Source organism: Crinia signifera, chromosome 6 (assembly GCF_055691185.1).
Source record: "Crinia signifera chromosome 6, ASM5569118v1, whole genome shotgun sequence".
Taxonomy (NCBI): Eukaryota; Metazoa; Chordata; class Amphibia; order Anura; family Myobatrachidae; genus Crinia; species Crinia signifera.
Genome location: NC_139222.1, coordinates 102,416,541 through 102,435,853, shown reverse-complemented (window position 1 = coordinate 102,435,853; position 19,313 = coordinate 102,416,541). Strand labels below are relative to the sequence as shown.

The 19,313-nt window shown below is 47.4% G+C and overlaps 1 protein-coding gene across 2 annotated transcripts in view; it reads left to right on the top strand.

The window, feature by feature from the left end:
- HCK (HCK proto-oncogene, Src family tyrosine kinase) overlaps positions 1-19,313 on the top strand; it is a 137,806-nt gene that overhangs the window by 99,536 nt on the left and 18,957 nt on the right. For both annotated transcript variants that reach the window (XM_083146595.1, XM_083146594.1), the window contains exons 5-6: positions 3,256-3,295; positions 4,627-4,934. In XM_083146595.1, the coding sequence (XP_083002721.1) occupies positions 4,821-4,934 (114 nt within the window). In that variant the 5' untranslated portion in view covers positions 3,256-3,295; positions 4,627-4,820. The remainder of the gene's footprint in view (positions 1-3,255; positions 3,296-4,626; positions 4,935-19,313) is intronic.

Genomic DNA, 19,313 nt, shown 5'->3' with positions numbered 1-19,313 from the left:
GATGGGAGAGGAGACAGCTCTCAGATCGCTCTCCACCAACAGATACAACCAGAAAATTTCATGTGTGGCAATAAGAGGAAAACATTTAGGAGACTATCCCAGATAGCTGCAGCTAATTTATCTACATATCACAATTTATTGATTCTTGCAACAGTTCTGGGCAAAGGTTGCTTTCTTAAGTTTATAATGATACTAAGCACCTAACTTCCAAAGGGGATTTTGAGCAGAGCCCGCTGTCCTGTAATGCAGTAATTCTATTACCCCACTCACAAAGTCACTGAACTTTTCAACTTGTATATCATACACACCACATAGCCCTGATGTCATCACATCCTTGATCCCATGCACTGGAAATAATGAACATAAAGCTCCTGCTCATTCTGTGGTATGTTTAATGCAATAAATTTGATACTCATTTTTGGTCAGGCTGGACATCTACATTCTAATTAGCAACTTCAGGCTGTAGCATTATTGTGCTGGTGGTGCAATAAAGTTTTTTGTTCATTGTGGAGCAGCATATATGATGTCATGATGTCACGCCACTATCACAGCCATGTCAGCTGTCTGCAACTGCACACACACACATATGTAGCATCAGATGCAGATCAGGCAAACATAGACTCCCACAAGTGAGGCTATGGTTGCGCAGCATTTCCGCCATAATAAAGATGCTAGAGCCATATAGGATTGCAGATGCTACCTGAGACACGTCCAGAAAATGGTCGGGACACGGCTGCATTTAAGTCATCTGCCCCCGCTACCACCCACAAAACAGTTGCTTCTTGTCAATCATTTGCAAATGAATTGTCGATGCATCTGTAATCACAATTCAAATGCTGTATTGTGACTGGGACAAATACCACTGAAAATCGCTCAACTACGAGAACGTCGGAACAACTATGAATGAGGACCATTGTTTGTAACCCTGTTCTTTGGATATTGCCTTAAAACGTTATAATCTACTTCCCAGTTCCAATGCAAATGTTTACATGGCATGTCTTTGTATGTATGCCATTTGCTTTTTGGGTTTTACTTTTGTTTGGAGACAAAACTGTTAAATAAAGGAAAAATAAACTGATATTGTTGTCGATGTTAGGGATTGGCTTTGGTTGATCAACTAGCCACAACTAGTCAAGTTGATCCTACAACTGTTGCAAATATCATTCCTGCTGGTATTGATGTTATTCCAGGATGATATTCAGTACTTTAATGAGTATTTTTGGATGTTATAGTGTGCACTAATAGACTGTGTGTGATTTAATCATTTTAGTGGGCCAAAACTTATTTTTACTTTCTCCTGGAAACAGGACACATGCAGTCACAATTGAAATATAACATAGGTATTTTTTTCTAGCTAATAACACACTGCATTTTTAGGGCAACTATTTTTTGTTTATCCATAATGATTAAGTGTCTCAGCATAACAGCAGCTCTCTGTGACACCAATAGAATTGAATTTGAAACAGTAGATTTTTAAAATGACACTGAATTAAAAATCCTTTGGGTTTATCTTCATTTAACTGTTAGAAATTTAAAGAGTCTGGTCCAGATGTATCAAAATTTAAAAAGTGATAAAGTGGAGAGTGATAAACAAATAGCCAATCAGCTTCTACCTGACATTTTTAAACCCAGTCTGTAACATGACAGGTAGGAGCTGAATGGCTGTCTGTTTATCACTCTCCATTTTATCACTTTTTGAAGCTTGATACATCTGGCCCTAACACTTTTAAGCTGGCCATACATCTAAAGATTTATTGTCTGATCTGGCTGGTCGGAACAAAAATCTGGTAATATCTGAATGACCGTTTTTGTCAGTTTTTCAGCATTCCAAAGCAAATGGTCAACTGTCATTTGCTCCCAAAAATAACCTGATTTTTGCGGCAACCAGCCAGATCGGACAATAAATCTTTAGGTGTACGGCCAGCTTTAAGTGCAAAATCAGAAATACAACAAGAGATGTAGCACTAGCAGAGCAGGGACCAAGGCGTGCAGGAAATGGTGTGCAGGGAGTGCAGGGACCGGCTGACGGGGAATGGTGGAGTGGGCATGCTGGGACTGGTGGAGCGGGGGGAGCAGGGACCCGCAGACACAGTGGAAATGGTGGGCCAGTGCGTGGCTGCCCAGTGTGACCTATAACATCATGCTGCGCAGACGCCCAGCATGTTTTCCTTGGCAGCGGCTGAGCCATGCGCTGCGGGTGCTCAGCGCTGCCAGGCAGATAGGGATGACATGTGCATGCGCATTTCAGTCCCCAAAATCATTGTTAACAGCATGGCCCTTGTTAACGATGTGCTCCAATGTCTGTACATGCAGGATGAAAGAGGGTATCATTAATACCCAGTAGGAACGGCATACTTGCCAATATTTAGCGTACACACTAAGCATTATTTTAAACAATATCACGCAGAATGGGAAAGAATTACCATTATTGTTTAAAACATCACTTACTGTCATGTGTATGGGGCTTTACACCTCATGGACCCCAATGCAACATACCAGCTTGGGCCCCTTGCCCTTCCACCTCCCAAACCCACCCTCTTTTAATTTTCTTGTGGGAGGTGAGGTGTATACAGGACTGCTTTATAATACCTGGTACAATAACATAGAACATGACTAGTAAATTATCCATCATCATGAACTGATTTACTAATAACGTAAATGATTCATGATATATATTACTGGTAGTGATGGTAGTGGCATCTGTTGCTGTGCTGGGGCCGGGCAGCAGACCCTCTCATGCACTACAGACAGTGAAACTCTGGGAGTGCATTGTGGGTCCATCTGATGTTATCATGATGTCATGCAATGGTCCTTTGGAAATGTTTTGCAGAGACCCAGCAGCTTATCCCAGTGTCAGTACTAGTGATAAGAATAGTGATATTAATAGAGCTCTGAGCCTCTGTAAAACATTTAATTTGAAGCCAGCCTTTGTAATGAATGGGATGGATTTTGCGAGGCCTGGCCTTTGGGACCCATTGGGCCCTAGGCAGGCGCCTAATTGCTTGGGGGAAATCTGCATCTGCCTCCTATGTAAGCAGTCCAGTGTCTATGTACGCAATTGCTTTCTGTGACACACCCAAGACACTCCCACTGCGTCCAAAATCAGCAGTGCCTGCTGCACAGAAGCAGGCCTGGAACAAGGTCTATAATGTGTGCCATTTGTTAGTTGTAACATAGTAGCTATATTTACACTGTATGTGTTTCCTGCTGATAATCTTATGCTCTTGTTCCTCTTTTCCTCTCGGTTGTGTGCAGCGAGACAGTGAATGTCGTCTTGTTGGCTGCCAGTCTTCAGGTATGTCTTTCTGCTCACATCCACTCCTTTTCTTGCTGGTAACTTATCTCTGTGCAGAGTTTATCATGCAGAGCAAGTGCTAGGCCTTGTTCATGTTGGTTTTGTTCATTAGGACTTGTTCTTTGTCCATACTAGTGTTACTGTTACTGCAAAGCCTGTACATTTGGGGCAACTGCACACATCCCTGACACACATGCTATGCACCAGTGATGTGTGCGGTGCGATCTGAGTTTCTTGAACCACGTGCAGCGAGATCTTACTAGATCTGAGTTAGCAATGGAGATGCATCGCTGTCACTTGGGGGCATACATATGGAGAGATAGAAAATGGGCTAAAATTGCACTGTGTGTATGCCCCCTTAGACTGTCTCTGCCTAGCTTTCTCTCTCTGCAGCCAGGTTAAATGTATACATCTATTAGTCATGTTTTGTATGTGTATATCTTTACAGTATATCTTTACTTGCAGTGAACCCAAATCAGCCCCCGATGGTCGGGTTTGCAAATGTGCATGCGCATTTGTGTGCATACGCAAACCTTGACTGTAAAAGGCCTCAGCGATTTACATTGACATTCGCAGCGGGGAGGGAGGGGGCGGGAACGGGGCGGTGGCCTGGAGCTGGGACATGGGAATGCCCAGAGTTTTATGGGTGTCCCCATGCAAATGCAGGCGGGATGAAGTGTGCAGGGGGTGGGTGGCTGACGTCACATGACGTTGGACTCCCGCCCTGTCTTCGTCTCAGCGCCTGCAAATATAAGTCAGTCTCAGTCTGCGAGCCCAGGAGAAATTATTTTTATTGTTTGCCGCCCATGAAATGATTTCTCCTGCTGCGGGCACATGTGAGGGGAACCCCATTGCATGGTCGCGAGGGGATATGGTGGCGTGGGGGGGGGGGGAGGGTTTCGGTGGGGTGGGACTCGGTAAGTGATCTACGCAGCTTACAGAGTCAACCAGAATGAGGCCCTATGTCTAGATCTGTGAGTCCTTTACCAATCACAGTCAGTCTGCCCCTGTAAATTACAGCAAGGCTGTCCCTAGTCTGGTCCATAAACTGTCACTTTCAATCTTTCTCTCTTGCTCTGACAATCAGCTTGTCTCGGTCCCTCACAGTCAGACCTCTCCTCAGTTACAGGGAGCTTGTTTCTCTGGGTCATTTACCCTCCAAGTTCTGCATTTTTTTTGCGGAACTGTTTTTGTGAACCTATTTCATGTAAATACAGCTTATAAAAAGAGAAGTTCTCACCCAGCCTATTCCCTCAAATGTGTCATTTATGCTCTGCGTTCTCTAATTGCTGACACCCTGTAATGTGATATATCACTAATCTTCTCCCTAGTGAATGCATCCAGTCTGATCAGGGCACGGCTCTGTAGCAGCAGTGGAGAGTGACCTTACCACACAGGAGGCGATACTTCTCAGACACCCACCTGGGATCTACACACATCTCTGCCCCTCTCCCCCTCTCTCTCTCTCTCTCTCTCTCTCTCTCTCGTTCTCAGTATCCCATCCTATGTTGTCACTCTTCTATAAATGGGCTGTATAAAGTCGAAACCGTCTACTAATGTGTCATTCAAGAATTTGGATCCCACTTTTCAAGCTGAGACTGGTCACTATGTCAAAGACCCCACTTCTACAATTGGAACAGTGAGTACAGAGTAACTTACAGTAATTGTTGGGGGACAGTGGCTAACTACACCACTTCCCTGCTGCATACATGATTGGAGCATTTGCGGATTAATAGACATTATACTACGTGAAAGTTATACTTGGCTTTATAATAAATACAGTGGGTTTGTATTGAGTCACAGCAGGAGACATTATAGGGATATTTACATGAGACATCCCCTTTAAAAAATAATAATAGTGAAATGAGAGCGCTGCAGTGTGGAATGTACCTGTCTTTGGGTTTCTTTCTGTGTGTACCCTGAGCTACAGATTGAATTACTCTGTAACTAATAATCTGCAGCGTGTACACTGTGACGCAAGGTGTCTGTGCAAAGAATGTAGATATGATGTTTGATTGTACTTGGAATAGCGTAGCATATACATCTCCCATTTATTGTTTGTGAGGAAGAAGGGTCAAGAGAGAGCTAAAAGAGGGAAGGGGGTAGAGGGCCTAATTCAGTACCACTTGCTGAGCAGCCGTCGTTTGCTGCTTAATGCCATTCGATGGTTGCCGACCATGATTTCCCTCCCCTTCAGAAATAAAAGTCAGTCTAAACTGACTTTTAGTTCCATCAGAGTCCGCCGAAGAGGGGGCGTGGGCAGCTTGCCAAAGCTTGCACATGGGCAGAAATGCACATGCACAAACCCATCAGGGCTGGTACCGAATCTAGATTGCACGGTACTTGTTTCCTAGCATGGCCACAAATCGCGGCCATCGGGGGTAATTTTAGTGGCCTGCGACGCGACCGACGCGATGCCCCCGATTTTTCCATTGAAATGCATTGAAAACAGTGAAAATCGGGTCGGTCGCGTCGTGTGCGCCTAAAAATGCTTAAATGGTCCACCCGCGATGACCGCGATTTCCCCATAGGGAACAATGTTAAATGCCTCAATTTACCCGCGATGACCCCGATTTCCCATAGGAAACAATGTTAAATGGGTCAATTTACCCAAATCATCATAGGGAAGAATGGTAAATGGGCCAGAAACCCCGAAAAACCCCCCTGAGCAGTGAAATGTCCCCCCAAAAGTACGCGTCCTCCGACCTTTTCATACCCCCACTATCCACGTCGGCGTGGAGTTGAGAATAGAATAGTGTGGCGAGCGCAGCGAGCCACCGAGCCCGAAGCGTGGCGAGCGGACGCAGATACCTTCACAGGTAAACGCGTCCCTTCGCGGGCTTCACAGGTGTCCGCGTCGCCATGGACACCTGGGAAGCCCGCGAGGGGACTCGTATAACTGTGAAGGTATCCGCGTCCCCTCGCGGGGCTCGCTGCGCTCGCCACGCTTCGGGCTCGGTGGCTCGCTGCGCTCGCCACACTATTCTATTCTCAACTCCACGCCGACGTGGATAGTGGGGGTATGAAAAGGTCGGAGGACGCGTACCGCTGCGCTCGCCACGCTTCGGGTTCACGTTGATCGCGGGGTGGCGTATAGTACTTTTGGGGGGACATTTTAATGTTTAGGGGTGTTTTTGGGCCATTTACCATTGTTCCCTATGATAATTTGGGTAAATAGATCCATTTCACATTGTTTCCTATGGGAAATCGGGGTCATCGCGGGTAAATTGAGGCATTTAACATTGTTCTCTATGGGGAAATCGCGGGCATCGCGTCTGGCCCATCGCACCCGATTTTTTTGCGCATGCGATGCCCGCGATGGCCCCGATTTTACCCCCGATGACCGCGATTATGATCGTTGTGGCCGTGCTAGGAAACAAGTACCGATTGCACCAAGCGATCCTGATCGGCCCCAGAGAGAGCATGATAGTACTGTAGTAAGGGGCCCATTTATCATTTAATATTTGCGGCTAAATCCCCAAAGCTTATCAGCAATTATTATGTATCTAAGAATCTCTGATCCCTGCTGCGATCCGTGCTGCGATCCCTCCAGCTCCGCCACAAGCTGCATCCCCCATAGGTTTCTACGGTAACAAGCAAAGCTACCTGAGGTATCAACATTGGGTAGCATCGCAATCCCTGGGCTACCGCCATTCTGAGATGGCGGTTGTCCGTTGTAACTATGGGCACAGACCGCACTGCCGATGTGGCAGTGCAGTCAGCGGGGTCTGCCGGAGGGGCAGTGCTATCCATGCATGCGCAGACCCCTAGCACCCGGTGAAGCAGGGAGCGTGTCCCTCCGTCTCCAGGTTGATACATTCAACCGAGAGGATCGCATTGCAGGTGAATGCCGCCCAGATTGCATTGCATATGCAATCCAATGATAAATAGGCCCTTAAAAGAAACAGAAGTGGTGAGAGAGCTATAGAGAGCAAGAAGGAGGGAAGCACAAAAGAGACTTTAGGGGGAAAGAGAGGAGAGGAGGGAGAGCGAGACAAAAGGGTTAAGAAAGAAAATAGAGAGGGGGAGAGAAAAGGTAGAGGAGAGAGAGGGCAAAAGAGAGAAAGATGAGAGAAAGGGGCAGAGTATTGGTGATAAGGGAGCTATACAGAGAAGGTATGAGAGAGTGAGAAAGATAGATGGGGAGAGCGAGAGGAGCGTAAGTGAGAGAGAGGGGCACATTTATCAAAAAATATTTGCAGCTATTCCCCGAAAACCTTGTTTAGGGTTAGTAGCAATTATGTATCCATCAGTTTCTATGGGGAATGCAATGCTGCCAGATTGAGGCTAGCCTTAAGGTGGCCATACACAGGTCTGATATGTCCGATGCACAAGTCGGATCTGTTAACCTTTGAAATACCCCAGCAGCTCCCCGTGAGGGCTCTTTCCGACTTGGCACTTGATTTGCCAATTTTTTTGCGATTTATCGCATGTAAAAGAACGGTACTCTTTACCTAGAACGGCGCCCACGATTTTGATCTTAGGCATCGCAAGGTAAAAAATTACGTCGGTCGCATCGCATGCGGCCAAAAAATCGCATGCGATACGACCAACGCGATTACCGCGATTTTACATAGGGAACAATGTTAAATGGCCCAATTGACCCGATTTTACATAGGGAACAATGTTAAATGGCCCACAGACCCCAAATAGCCACCCTGAAGTGTGAAATGTCCCCCCCAATTGTTAACGCCACCCCACGATCAACGTCAACCCGAAGCGTGGCGAGCGCAGCGAGCCCGCGAGGGGCGGCGGTTCGCGTCCTCCGACCTTTTCATACCCCCACTATCCACGTCGGCGTGGAGTTGAGAATAGAAAATGTGGCGAGGGCAGCGAGCCACCGAGCCCGAAGCGTGGCGAGCGCAGCGAGCCCCGCGAGGGGACGCGGATACCTTCACAGGTATCCGCGTCCCCTTGCGGGCTTCACAGGTATCCGCGTCCCCTTGCGGAGCTCGCTACGCTCGCCACGCTTCGGGCTCGGTGGCTCGCTGCGCTCGCCACACTTTCTATTCTCAACTCCACGCCGAAGTGGATAGTGGGGGTATGAAAAGGTCGGAGGACGCGTACCGCCGCCGCTCGCCACGCTTCGGGTTGACGTTAATCGTGGGGTGGCGTTAACAATTGGGGGGGACATTTCACACTTCAGGGTGGCTATTTGGGGTCTGTGGGCCATTTAACATTGTTCCCTATGTAAAATCGGGTCAATTGGGCCATTTAACATTGTTCCCTATGTAAAATCGCGGTAATCGCGTCGGTCGCATCTCATGCGATTTTTTTGGCCGCATGCGATGCGACCGACGCGATTTACATTTTAACATGCATTTCTATGTAAAATCGCGGGCATCGCATCGGTCGCATCGCATGCCATTATAATGGCATGCGATGTACATGCGATGCCCACGATGGGCGCCGTTCTAGGTAAAGAGTACCAAAAGAACTCTTGGGGAGCTGCCAGGCGAGTTCAAGGGAAACCGGATGAGATAAATCATGTGTGCTCAAAGGCACCTGTGATGTGCCGCTGATGAAATCTCCAATACCGGCTGTGATCTCTCCTGCTCCACCAGCAGCCACATCCCCAATAGGTGTCTATGGGGGATGCAATGCTGCCCGATGAACCCATATTGGGCAGCATTGTATCGGGTCCCGGGACTATTGCCATTCTAAGATAGTGGTAGCCCATTGTAGTCTATGGGCTACTTCCTACATTGCCGGCGTGGCAGTGCGGTCAGCTGGGGGTCAGCTCTGATTGCGCATGCGCAGACTCAGTGGCACGCGGCTTACCAGTTCAGAGAGGCGGGCTCCTTTCAGTGCCTCTGCAGAAACTTACATTCTTCCAGAAGGATTGCATATGGCAATGCGATCCTGGGCGGTACATCTTGCCCAGATTGCATTGTATATGCAATCCCATAGTAAATGGGCCTCTATGTATCTTACTTCTTCACCATTTAGGAGGTCATTCAGGTGCGGTTGCACTATCATAAGACTAATTCTGCACTAATGGGTCCTGCAATGCCAGAAGCAGGAAGGCCACAGACAGTCAGCCTACTGCTGTTCGGAGGACAGGGAGAGGGCGGTGACAGCTTCTGCTTTTAAAAATGGTGACATGTTGCTGCCATTAAGGGGGTGGAAAGAGAACGGGGAATTCCATTGTAGGATTTAAGTTTCCTGGCCCCTTCGATGGGTGACTTGCCCGGCACTATAGGTGGGAGCGATTTAATGCTGTGTCCTAGGCCGCAGGTCGACTCACTACTGCAGCAGGAGGTGTCTGCATGTAATAGATGCCTCCTTCTGTATTACATACAGCGCTACCACTTCTGCTATCGCTAGTGGCAGTGATAGCAATCCAATCTTATCGCAGTTACCCCCCCCTTGCAATTGTCTGTCATTAAAATATTCTGAATATAAGATGTGACAGCTAATTCATCAGATTTAGAGTGTTATATGATATTATATAGAAATACATTTATGCTAGCTCTTTTATGGAAATTAAGGGAAAGTATATGTTGGAAATCATTATATGACAGGAAGGGAGATCGCAGAGTTATATTCAATTGATGTTTTTATCGTTCTAGCCGCACTTAATATGGTCTGATTCAAAAGCACATAGCAGCTAACCCTGACCAAATTAATGGCCGCAAAATCCAATTTGAGCGCTCAAACTGAGTTAAACTTGCCACCGGTGGTAAGGGGGGGGGGGGATTAGGGAACCAGCTGAAATGCCAGTGCGCTAACAATTGAATTCCCCAAATGAGCCTTAAAAAAACTCAGCTTTACAACATGGCACCAATATCATCACAAAGATTTAGGAAGTAATTGCTTAATTTACTTCCATATAGTTAAGTGTGTTGCTTAATTAAAGAACACTCAGCACTTCTCTATTCTAATCGTCTTTCCTAACAAGCTTACATAATATATATGCAGACCTGTTGTGCAGCATGCTAGCCTAGATGCAATCACACAACTGTTCATACTGTACAAGTCATTTGGGAACAGACATGGCCTACCTGATTAGAGGGCCGATTCCTGGCTTACAGGCCGAATATACGCAGCCTAGCGAGCAGGTCTGAATTAGGCCCTAGATGTTTTGGTGCTGTGGCTGGCAGCTGAATTGAGACAGTAGTATCAGGGTCATTGGGGACTATAGCCTGTAGTATTCCTGCATTTGTGACCAGGCTTGTCATCAAACTGCCCTGTTGTGAATAAAAATACTATCCTTTCCCGAAGACCAAGCATTATGTTTAGTTGTAGCAAATGCTAATTTTACCACCAACATTTACGTCCCAGATTGGGGCAATTCCAAAAAAGATGTGGGAGTAAATTTACCAAACGTCAGATGTGGTGTTTTTGACTGATTCCCGAAAGGTTTGCATTCCGCTGATTTACTAACACAAGTGCAAACTTCAGAACATAATAGAACTTAGGACAGCTGTTTCCCTTATTCAGGCCCTGATGGGTGTAGTGTGATAAGTGCACACATGCCCTTGGGTCTAGGGGATTCACACTATGCACCCAATAATACCCCTTTCACACATGCCTAAATTCCCGGGTTGGCCCGACTAGCACTAGTGTGAAAGGTTCCCAGGCCAAATTCCTAGGAAAATTTGGCAGGATTTCAACCCTGCTAGTTAGCAGGGTTGCTCCCGGGATACAGGATGGTGTGAGAGGTACTTACCCGGCTTCCCGGTTTGCTGACGCTCCATTCCAGCTGCGGCGGTGTCCAGGTAGCAGCATCCAAGCAGTGGGGATCTGGGCGGTGGCTGCTGGGAGCTTGTAGCGCTGTTTGCTGCGCGGCAGGGGTGTGAAGCGCTGCTGAATTTTAAAACATTTTGAAGAGACTAGCCGGCTGAATTCCCCCAATGAGTCAAAAAACCACTCGGCTTTACAACATGGCCCCAATATCACCACAAGATTTAGGAAGTTATTGCTTTGTTTAGTTCCATATAGTTAAGTTTGTTGCTTAATTATAAGAACACTCAGCACTTCTCATTATTCTAATGCCTGGTCCCCTCTGCCTGAGTGCCGTTGCCCATATTTTTTGGTGTTAATGGGTCAACCTGGGTCGGCATACCTGGGTCTCCAACCCTGGTAAAAAGCAGGGTCGGAGTCCCGGGAATTTCAACACAGGGTGACCCGTTCACACTGCAAGGAAAATTACATGCTTGAGCCAGGAATTTGCTTGGCAATGAGAACGGGGTATAAGTGAAAATTACGCTGAAGAAGACACTGGGAAATGCCATTTATGCTCATGCACAGTAGAAATCACCATCATTCTAGTTTGATTGATCCGATGCGGATCGATGTTTGGCGCCTGTGCGTGCATATTTATGCGCATGTGCAGACGCTTGGTGCATGCGGGGGGGGGGGGGGGCGGGCAGCTGGCTTGAGCTGCCCGCCGCTTCCCGTACAGGGCACCCACAGATCTAAGACAACACAGAGGCGACCATCGAATTATTTTGTCCCGCATGCAAGGCTGCGAAAAGATGTTAATGCAAAACATCCATTCACATGCCTGCGGGGGAACATGGCTAGGGGGGGGAGGGCGGCCATGCGGGCAGGGTTTGGTGGACTCGTAAATTTGCAGCTTTTTAAGTCAACCAGAATAAGGTCCTTAGTTCCTTCCTGGTCCCAGTAGCCAGCACAGTTCAGAGTTTGCTTTGCTACTGCTCTGCTTGACCCCATCAATAGAGTGCTGTTAAATTATTAACTTTAAAGTCATATCCTACTCACCCAAACCACACTTCCCCCAACCCTCCCACAGTACTCTCCATATATTCTATTGACCTCTCTTTGCTGCTTCTCTCCAAGTACCGCAGCCCTTCTTCCACTTATCCACAAAAGCAATTAAGAGCCTGATTTTAATCAGTTCGCTCCCCCGCGCGTTTGCACGGGGAGCAATGTTTTCCTAATGCACATGCGCATACGCTGGGTGCGAGCAGGCACCACAAAGTACTAGTTCGTCGTCCCATTCGTACCCACCAGTGCGGGCAGGGGGCGGCGGTAAGGGGATACGCCCATGGGTGTTCCCATGAAACCACTGGGCATTCCCATGGGAATTTGGCAGTGACCCAGCCTCCGGGGGCGGGCAGCTGACATCACCTGATGTCCGCCCTATTCCTGTACAGGGGCGCACGCAAAAGTAAGGCACCTGAGAGTGTCTTAGTTTTGCGTGTACGTACCAAATCATTCGATGGTCGGCAGCCATCGAATGATTTGGTCCTCGCATCCAAGGCTGCCAATGGATGTTTATGCAAAACATCCATTCACAGCCGTGCTGGGAAATTTACGAGAGGGGTCACACACACACACACATGGCTGTACGAGCGGTGGGCGGCGTTAAAACCACACGCAGCACTGTGAGAGGACCAGAATAAGATACACCCCTCTATCCATTCCAATCTAGTGTATTATCCCCAGCATTCCTTGGCTTCCAACCTGCTATAATATTCACACTACTCCACCACTAAGCCTTGGGGAGAGTTAAAGTAGTAACTGTCATTTTACACAGTCTGTAACATGGCAGTTAGGAGCTGATTGGTGGTATTTTATCTCTCTCTGCTTTATCTCTCTTCAAGGCTAAAGGTGGGTACACACGGGGGCAATATTGGCTGAAATCGCTGGGAATATGGTCGCTGAGCGACCATATTGCCAGTGATTTGGAGTGCCGCTGGCGATAAATCGCCAGCTGCACGCTCCCATGTGTACTCCCTAATGGTCGCTGGTCGCAGGAGCATGCTCCTGCGACCAGCGGCTTCCCCCGGTGCTGAGCAGGAGGTCAGCGGAGATCAGCGGCAGAAGGATTCCCTTCTGCTGCTGCTCCCTCCCAGGGCCGGTGTAAGGCTTCTCAGCACCCTAGGCAAAACTTCAACCCACTGCCGCCCCCGCCCCCTCCCCCCAAACTGCCACCAATAACCATTTTCCAACCCTTTAATGCATACCTGCCTAACATTCTAGAATGGCAGGGAGCCTCCCAAAAGTGGTCCACCAAGCCCCCCAGGAAGGTGGGCAAGACCCCTGCTTTACCTGGAGGCCCCCAGCACCCTCCCCTTTGCCACCCATAACATAGTGCATGAAGGGAGGGCAGCAACAGAAGGAAGTATGCCTCAAGAGAAAGTATGGAGGTGAGGTCTTAGAAGTTCCACAGCCGTCACCTGCATTAAGTACAACAAGGATCGTCACAGACTTCATTGATTTTTTGATAGGCAGACTTGGTGGCGCCCCCTAGAACCTGGCGCCCTAGGCAGCTGCCTAAAGCTGCCTAGTGGTAGAGCCGGCCCTGCTCCCTCCTCCCTTCGCGTCCCTACCCCCTTCTCCGCTGCTGCTCCCTCCCTCCTCCGTTCGGGTCTCTCTCCTCCCTGCCGCGTGATAGCAGCAAGCAGACGTTGTTGCTCCCCCCCCCCCCCCCCGCCCCCTGACAGTAGCAGTGTCTCCTTTTCATCGCTGATGAAAAGGAGACACTGAGCAATATGATTGCTGGCAATATATTGCTAGCAATATATCGCTAGCAATCATATTGCACCATGTGTACACAGCATTAGTTCATGTTCCCTGATGACTGATATCACCAGCATTCTCAGCCCACTACAAAACACTATCTCTCCAATCCTCTGTCCACCATAAAGTGCACACCGCTAATTTCCCAGCTGATTGCTATGTTGCTATGTTCCCACCTTTGATCGATGGTCAAAATACAGACAAGATCAAAATCCCGACAGGGTCAAAATCCCGACAGGGTCAACATTTTTCATTTTTTTATGATTTTTAAAAGCAAAAAAGAAAGAAAAAGAAGGTGCTACTCCGCTTCCAATCAACATTGTATATATTTCACAAAACCCTTTGCTTATACTGCATGTGGGCTGCAGCTCAAAGGTGCTGTTTCCTTATTGAATCAATAGCTAGTACAAAAATACACAATTTGGAGAGCTTCCCACACAACACAAAAGGTCAATCAATCAATCATATCAATTGAGCATAATTGTTAAGCTGTGTACACATGGGGGCGATATATTGCTGAGCAATATATTGCTGAGTGTCTCCTTTTCATCAATGACCAGAGATGGTCGCTGATGAAAGGGAACCTCTGCCGGGGGAGTCACAGAGGTAATTAGCTGGTTGCAGGAGCAAGCTCCTGCAACCAGCAATTATAACGGGGCTGAAAACGGGAGCGCGCACCTGGCGATTTATCGCAGGGGCACACTCCCATCACTGGCACTGTGGTCGCCAGCGATCATTTTGCCAGCGATATCAGCCCATATCGCTGCCGTGTGCACAGCATTACACCCGTAACTATTTTATGGGATTTTCTCTGTTTAAACTGATATTATCCAGTCCATAAATACTTGGGGTGTGGTATAAGGGTCTGACAGTCGGGATCCTGGCAGATATTATCCCGACGTTGGGATCCCGAGTGGCCGGGCCCAGACAGCATGGCGAGCGCAACAAAGCCCCTTGCGGGCTCGCTACGCTCGCCACGCTGCGGCACTAGTACTAATAGCACGGGCTGCACAGACTTTATGTGCTGTGCGATGGGATGCCCACGGGAGCGCGCATCGCACAGCACAATTGTACCGTGTATGGGCACCTTTAGCCCAACCGACTTCTGAGCAGTGATTGTGTGCAGCATGGATTCCTGTTACAGCCCCATTCAAACCAAACGCGGATGTAGGCCGCATACAAACCCGGCTTGGCAGAACAACACCAGCCGCTCCCCCTGAGAGAGACTGGGGGCCATACGCCTATTGGCGGTGACCGCGGGAGAGCAGAACTAACAGCTGTGCATGCAGTGGACGTAAACCATCTCCATTGACCACTGCCGCCCCATACTGCAGACACGAACAACCATGAGATGCTGGCTTCACTGTGAGAGCGGGCGAATACAGCGTGCCACGCTGCGTTGTTCAGACCGACACGGTAGTAAATATATCTTCTCCTGTCCATATTACACACATCACAAGTGACTGTACCCGAATGCAAAGGCTTTGGATAATTGCTACATTATGTTTACAAACTAACCAATGTATTGTGTATCAATTGCTTCAACTAACTACATTTCCAAAACAAAGTGAAACTATACAAATACTTTTTTGGCATGCAAATATCATTGCCTTATGATGGTGCAAAACACACGGATTTAAACCAGTATTTATGGACTGGACATTAACAGTTTAAACATAGAAAAACCCCATAAAATAGTTACGGGTGTAACAATTACGCTCATTGGACGATGTCAATTGATTGCATGATATCATTTGATTTGTCAACTTTTGTTTTATAAACGTGTATTTTTAGGAGGTCTCGTTAATAGAGACTAATAACTAAATTGTTATAACTTTCTGGGTTATTAAAACCTTCTTATTTTTTAAAATAAATGTGTTTGATATAATTGATTGATTGGTACCATTTGTTTTGTGTATTTTTTTATGATTAATGTTTTGAAACGTACTTGTTCATACTTTACCTTCCAAGTGGGCATAGAGGGAGAATATAATAGTGTGCAGAGTGTAGCAAGGCACCGTGCTCGAAACATGGCGAGCGCTTCACGCCATGTGAGAGGACGTGGGACACTTATACATTGTCCATGTCGACATAGACACCCAAAAAATGTAAAAACAATGGGGGATACTTAATAGGATGAGATATTCAGAAAGTGAGAGATTTGGTAAGAAATCTCCCAAAAATTTTTAAGCAGCAATCATTTACACTGCAAAACCAGTTTGATTTAGCAGTGTAAATGATTGCCGCATTAAAAAAATTTGGAGATCTCTTACCAAATCTCTCACTCTCTGGGAGTATTCAATGTAAAAAATCGTGGTGTGCAGCGAATCCTGTTTAGGATTCGCTGCACACTCGCTGTGTACCGGAGGGCTGGCTGACACTCGGTCTCCCAGTATTTAACGTCGCAGGGGCTCGTTGCCCCTCGCGGCGAATCTTAACTCCTGCAGCGGACGAGCGTCCGCAGCAGGGAGCCGTGGGATGGTGGCAGGCAGGGAGATTGAAGTCTCCCTGCCTGCCCCAGAACGTATGTGGAGGGGAGGAGGGCTCCCAGGGACACAGGCAGCACAAGCTACCCCCCCCCCCCCAGAGCCAGCAGGGGACCGGGTATATTCACTGCTCCCGATCGTGCATATGTAATGATCGGAGCAGTGAATATATGAACCGGGAGCCGAGCGGCTCTCGGCTCCGGCCCCCTGCTGTGCTATAAGTACATGAATAAAAATAGCATGCCCGTTCACAGAATAAAATTCCTGATTGTTTTACACCAAAATTAAAACAAAAATACTTTTATTTTAAAAGTTCACATTCCACTTCTCCATGAAAAGATGGAGAATTGCTACACGGAGAGACGCGGCGAAAATCACTTAGAAAGACGGCGAAAAGTGCACGTTGAATATGGTTGTTCGCTTTTTAAAGACCGAAATTCTCTGTCCAACGTGAAAAAAGCAGAAATTTGCCATAAAACACTGCGAATTTTCCTCATTGAATACTGCCCTCTGAATCTCTCATCCTATTAAATTTCACCCAACATATCTACTTTTTTGACCTTGCGACATTTTAAATATCGGCATTTCAGGATTTTGACCATTAACCAATAGTTGTCAGGATTTTGACCGTTGGCATTTTGACTGTCGGGAAATCATGTTGAACCCTTCCCACCCATCTGTACCTTATACAGTATATTCACCCCTCACTCTACTGCTCCCATCCCACTTTAATATTGCCACTTTTCCCATTACAAAAAAATAATCACACCCCTCCCAGCCCACTAATATGCAAATAACCCTACTATAATCCTATTGTTGTAACCTAGCCTAATCCCCGCCCCTCATATCCCAATGTAATATCCACAACCCCCCCAGCCGAGTATATTATTCAGGCCTCACAACAATATTACATTATCAGTTCACAACATGCATCAAGGGTTGAGAACAGCAGGGGGCTGCCGCTACCCCCATGCCTGGAGAAGAGACAGACAGCAGTTTCGTGCCTCGGCACCTGTTCAATTTACCTAGCAACTGCCGTGACTGGACCATGTTCAGATGCCCCTGTGTCACTGTGTATGCGCAAACCCCTGTCTTCTATGAACTACATCGGCTGTAGCCCATAGAAGATATCTAGGGATGAAATTTAAACAATGAGTGGTTTCCTACATTAGTCCACGTCTCTGCTTATCGCAGGCTGGTTTGGCAGTCCCAGAGGGAGAAAACACCTTCTAAATTTACTGCTAGCGTCAGTGACTGACAGGTAAGACTTCCAATAGGAAGTCACTGCCAGTCACAGTGAGCCAGTGCAGTCTCAGCAGACAGCATACCTCCCAACAACTTAAGTACTGCAACAGCAAGCATAGGGGATAGGGGGCATGGCCTATACTTGTGACGCTCCCGGGTGGCCACGCTTCTTTTTCACCTCTGTGGGGACATGGCCAGCAGCTTTGTGAGCCGCTGGCCATGCCCCTCTGTCTCAGAGAAAGAGGCTATATGTGCATGCGCACAACGTCTATTCACTGCAGAGCAGGGAGAGGGGGGGGGCGCTATCAAAAAATCCATACTGAATGAGAGCCACTGTGCTAACTTCTCTCAGCACCAATAATATTGTGTAATGTAGAAAGGAGAGTTGAGAAATCATCATAGCAGCATCTCTAACCTAAGGGCTGTATGAGAGTTTTAATTGCATCATAATATTGCTATGTGGGACAAGGTTTTATTTTGCAACAAGAAAAAATTCACATATTGCAGCATCAAACATACTTCCCATGGAAGAGGCATTAATTAGAGTATCCCAGCACAACATCATGTGATGTCTAACCAGCAATGACTCCAGCTATGTATTTCAAGAATAGAAGTTCTTCTACTGTCCTCAGTGGCTACAATATGAAGTCTGACTACTGCACAGTGGGGGTTATTCTGGTTGATTAGCAAGGCTGTGAATTCGCAGCCTTGCGAGTCCACCAAACCCCACCTTGCAAATGGTTGTTTGGCGTCACCCATTCGCATGGGCGACTCACTTGCAGGGGTTTGCGAATGGATGTTACACAGTAACATCCATTTGCAGGGCAGGGGGAACCTCCCACATCTTTGGATGGTCGCCGACCATCCAAAGATGTGGAAGGTACACGCATATAAAAGTGACATTGAAGTCACATACATATGCGTGCAAGCTGGGAAGGAAATAGGCGGGCAGCTGACATCCGGTGATGTCAGCTGCCCACTCCCCACACCCACTTCATGGTCTCATTCGCATGAGATCCCTTCTAGGATCGGAGCAGGTCAGGGCACTGGGGTTTGGGGGCAGTAAGTGGGGGACAGGACCGGCCCACCGATGTCACTGTAGGGGATGGGCCAGGCCCACCAACGTCACTGTTGGGCAGTTAGTGCTATGTTAGTGTGGGGGGTGGGCATCTACAGCGGTTCTGGGCTTTCCCCAAACGCACCAGCGCGGTTGAACTGTAGGCTGTTCTAGTAGGGCAATGCTAAAACAGCCTAGCATGAACACTACCCATAAGCTCACACAGAAGTATAAGGGAAACCCCCGGTTGAGCAGGTGCCATTGCCTGAGGGCTCAACCAGTCTTCTAGGGATCAGGTTCCAGACTGTGGGTCGCGGGAGGCTGCCCAGATTCCGGCAGGCTTGCCTACCTTTCCGGGGGCCAGGAGGTTGACCCGATTTCCAGAACCCTTCCGGCCATTCCGGGAGGGTAGGCAACCTTATGTGATCTAGTTCTACTTTAATAAGAGTCTGTCTGGACATCTAGATTTTTTTTTTTTTTAATTAAGTAATTTTTATTGGATTTTCAAAAACAAATAACAAGCTCCGACGAGGACATTTTAAGCATACAACATATAAAATAAGGCAGACATTGAAATATGCATGGAGTAACTAATATATGTAGGATAGATGATAGTATATCGACTCTCTTTGTCAGTATAAGTGCAGTAACATTACCCGGAGGCGCCATCCGGGCGTGTTATAGCAGGATAAAAAAAAGAACACTTACGGTAATATCACTTAGAAGTATACTACATCTC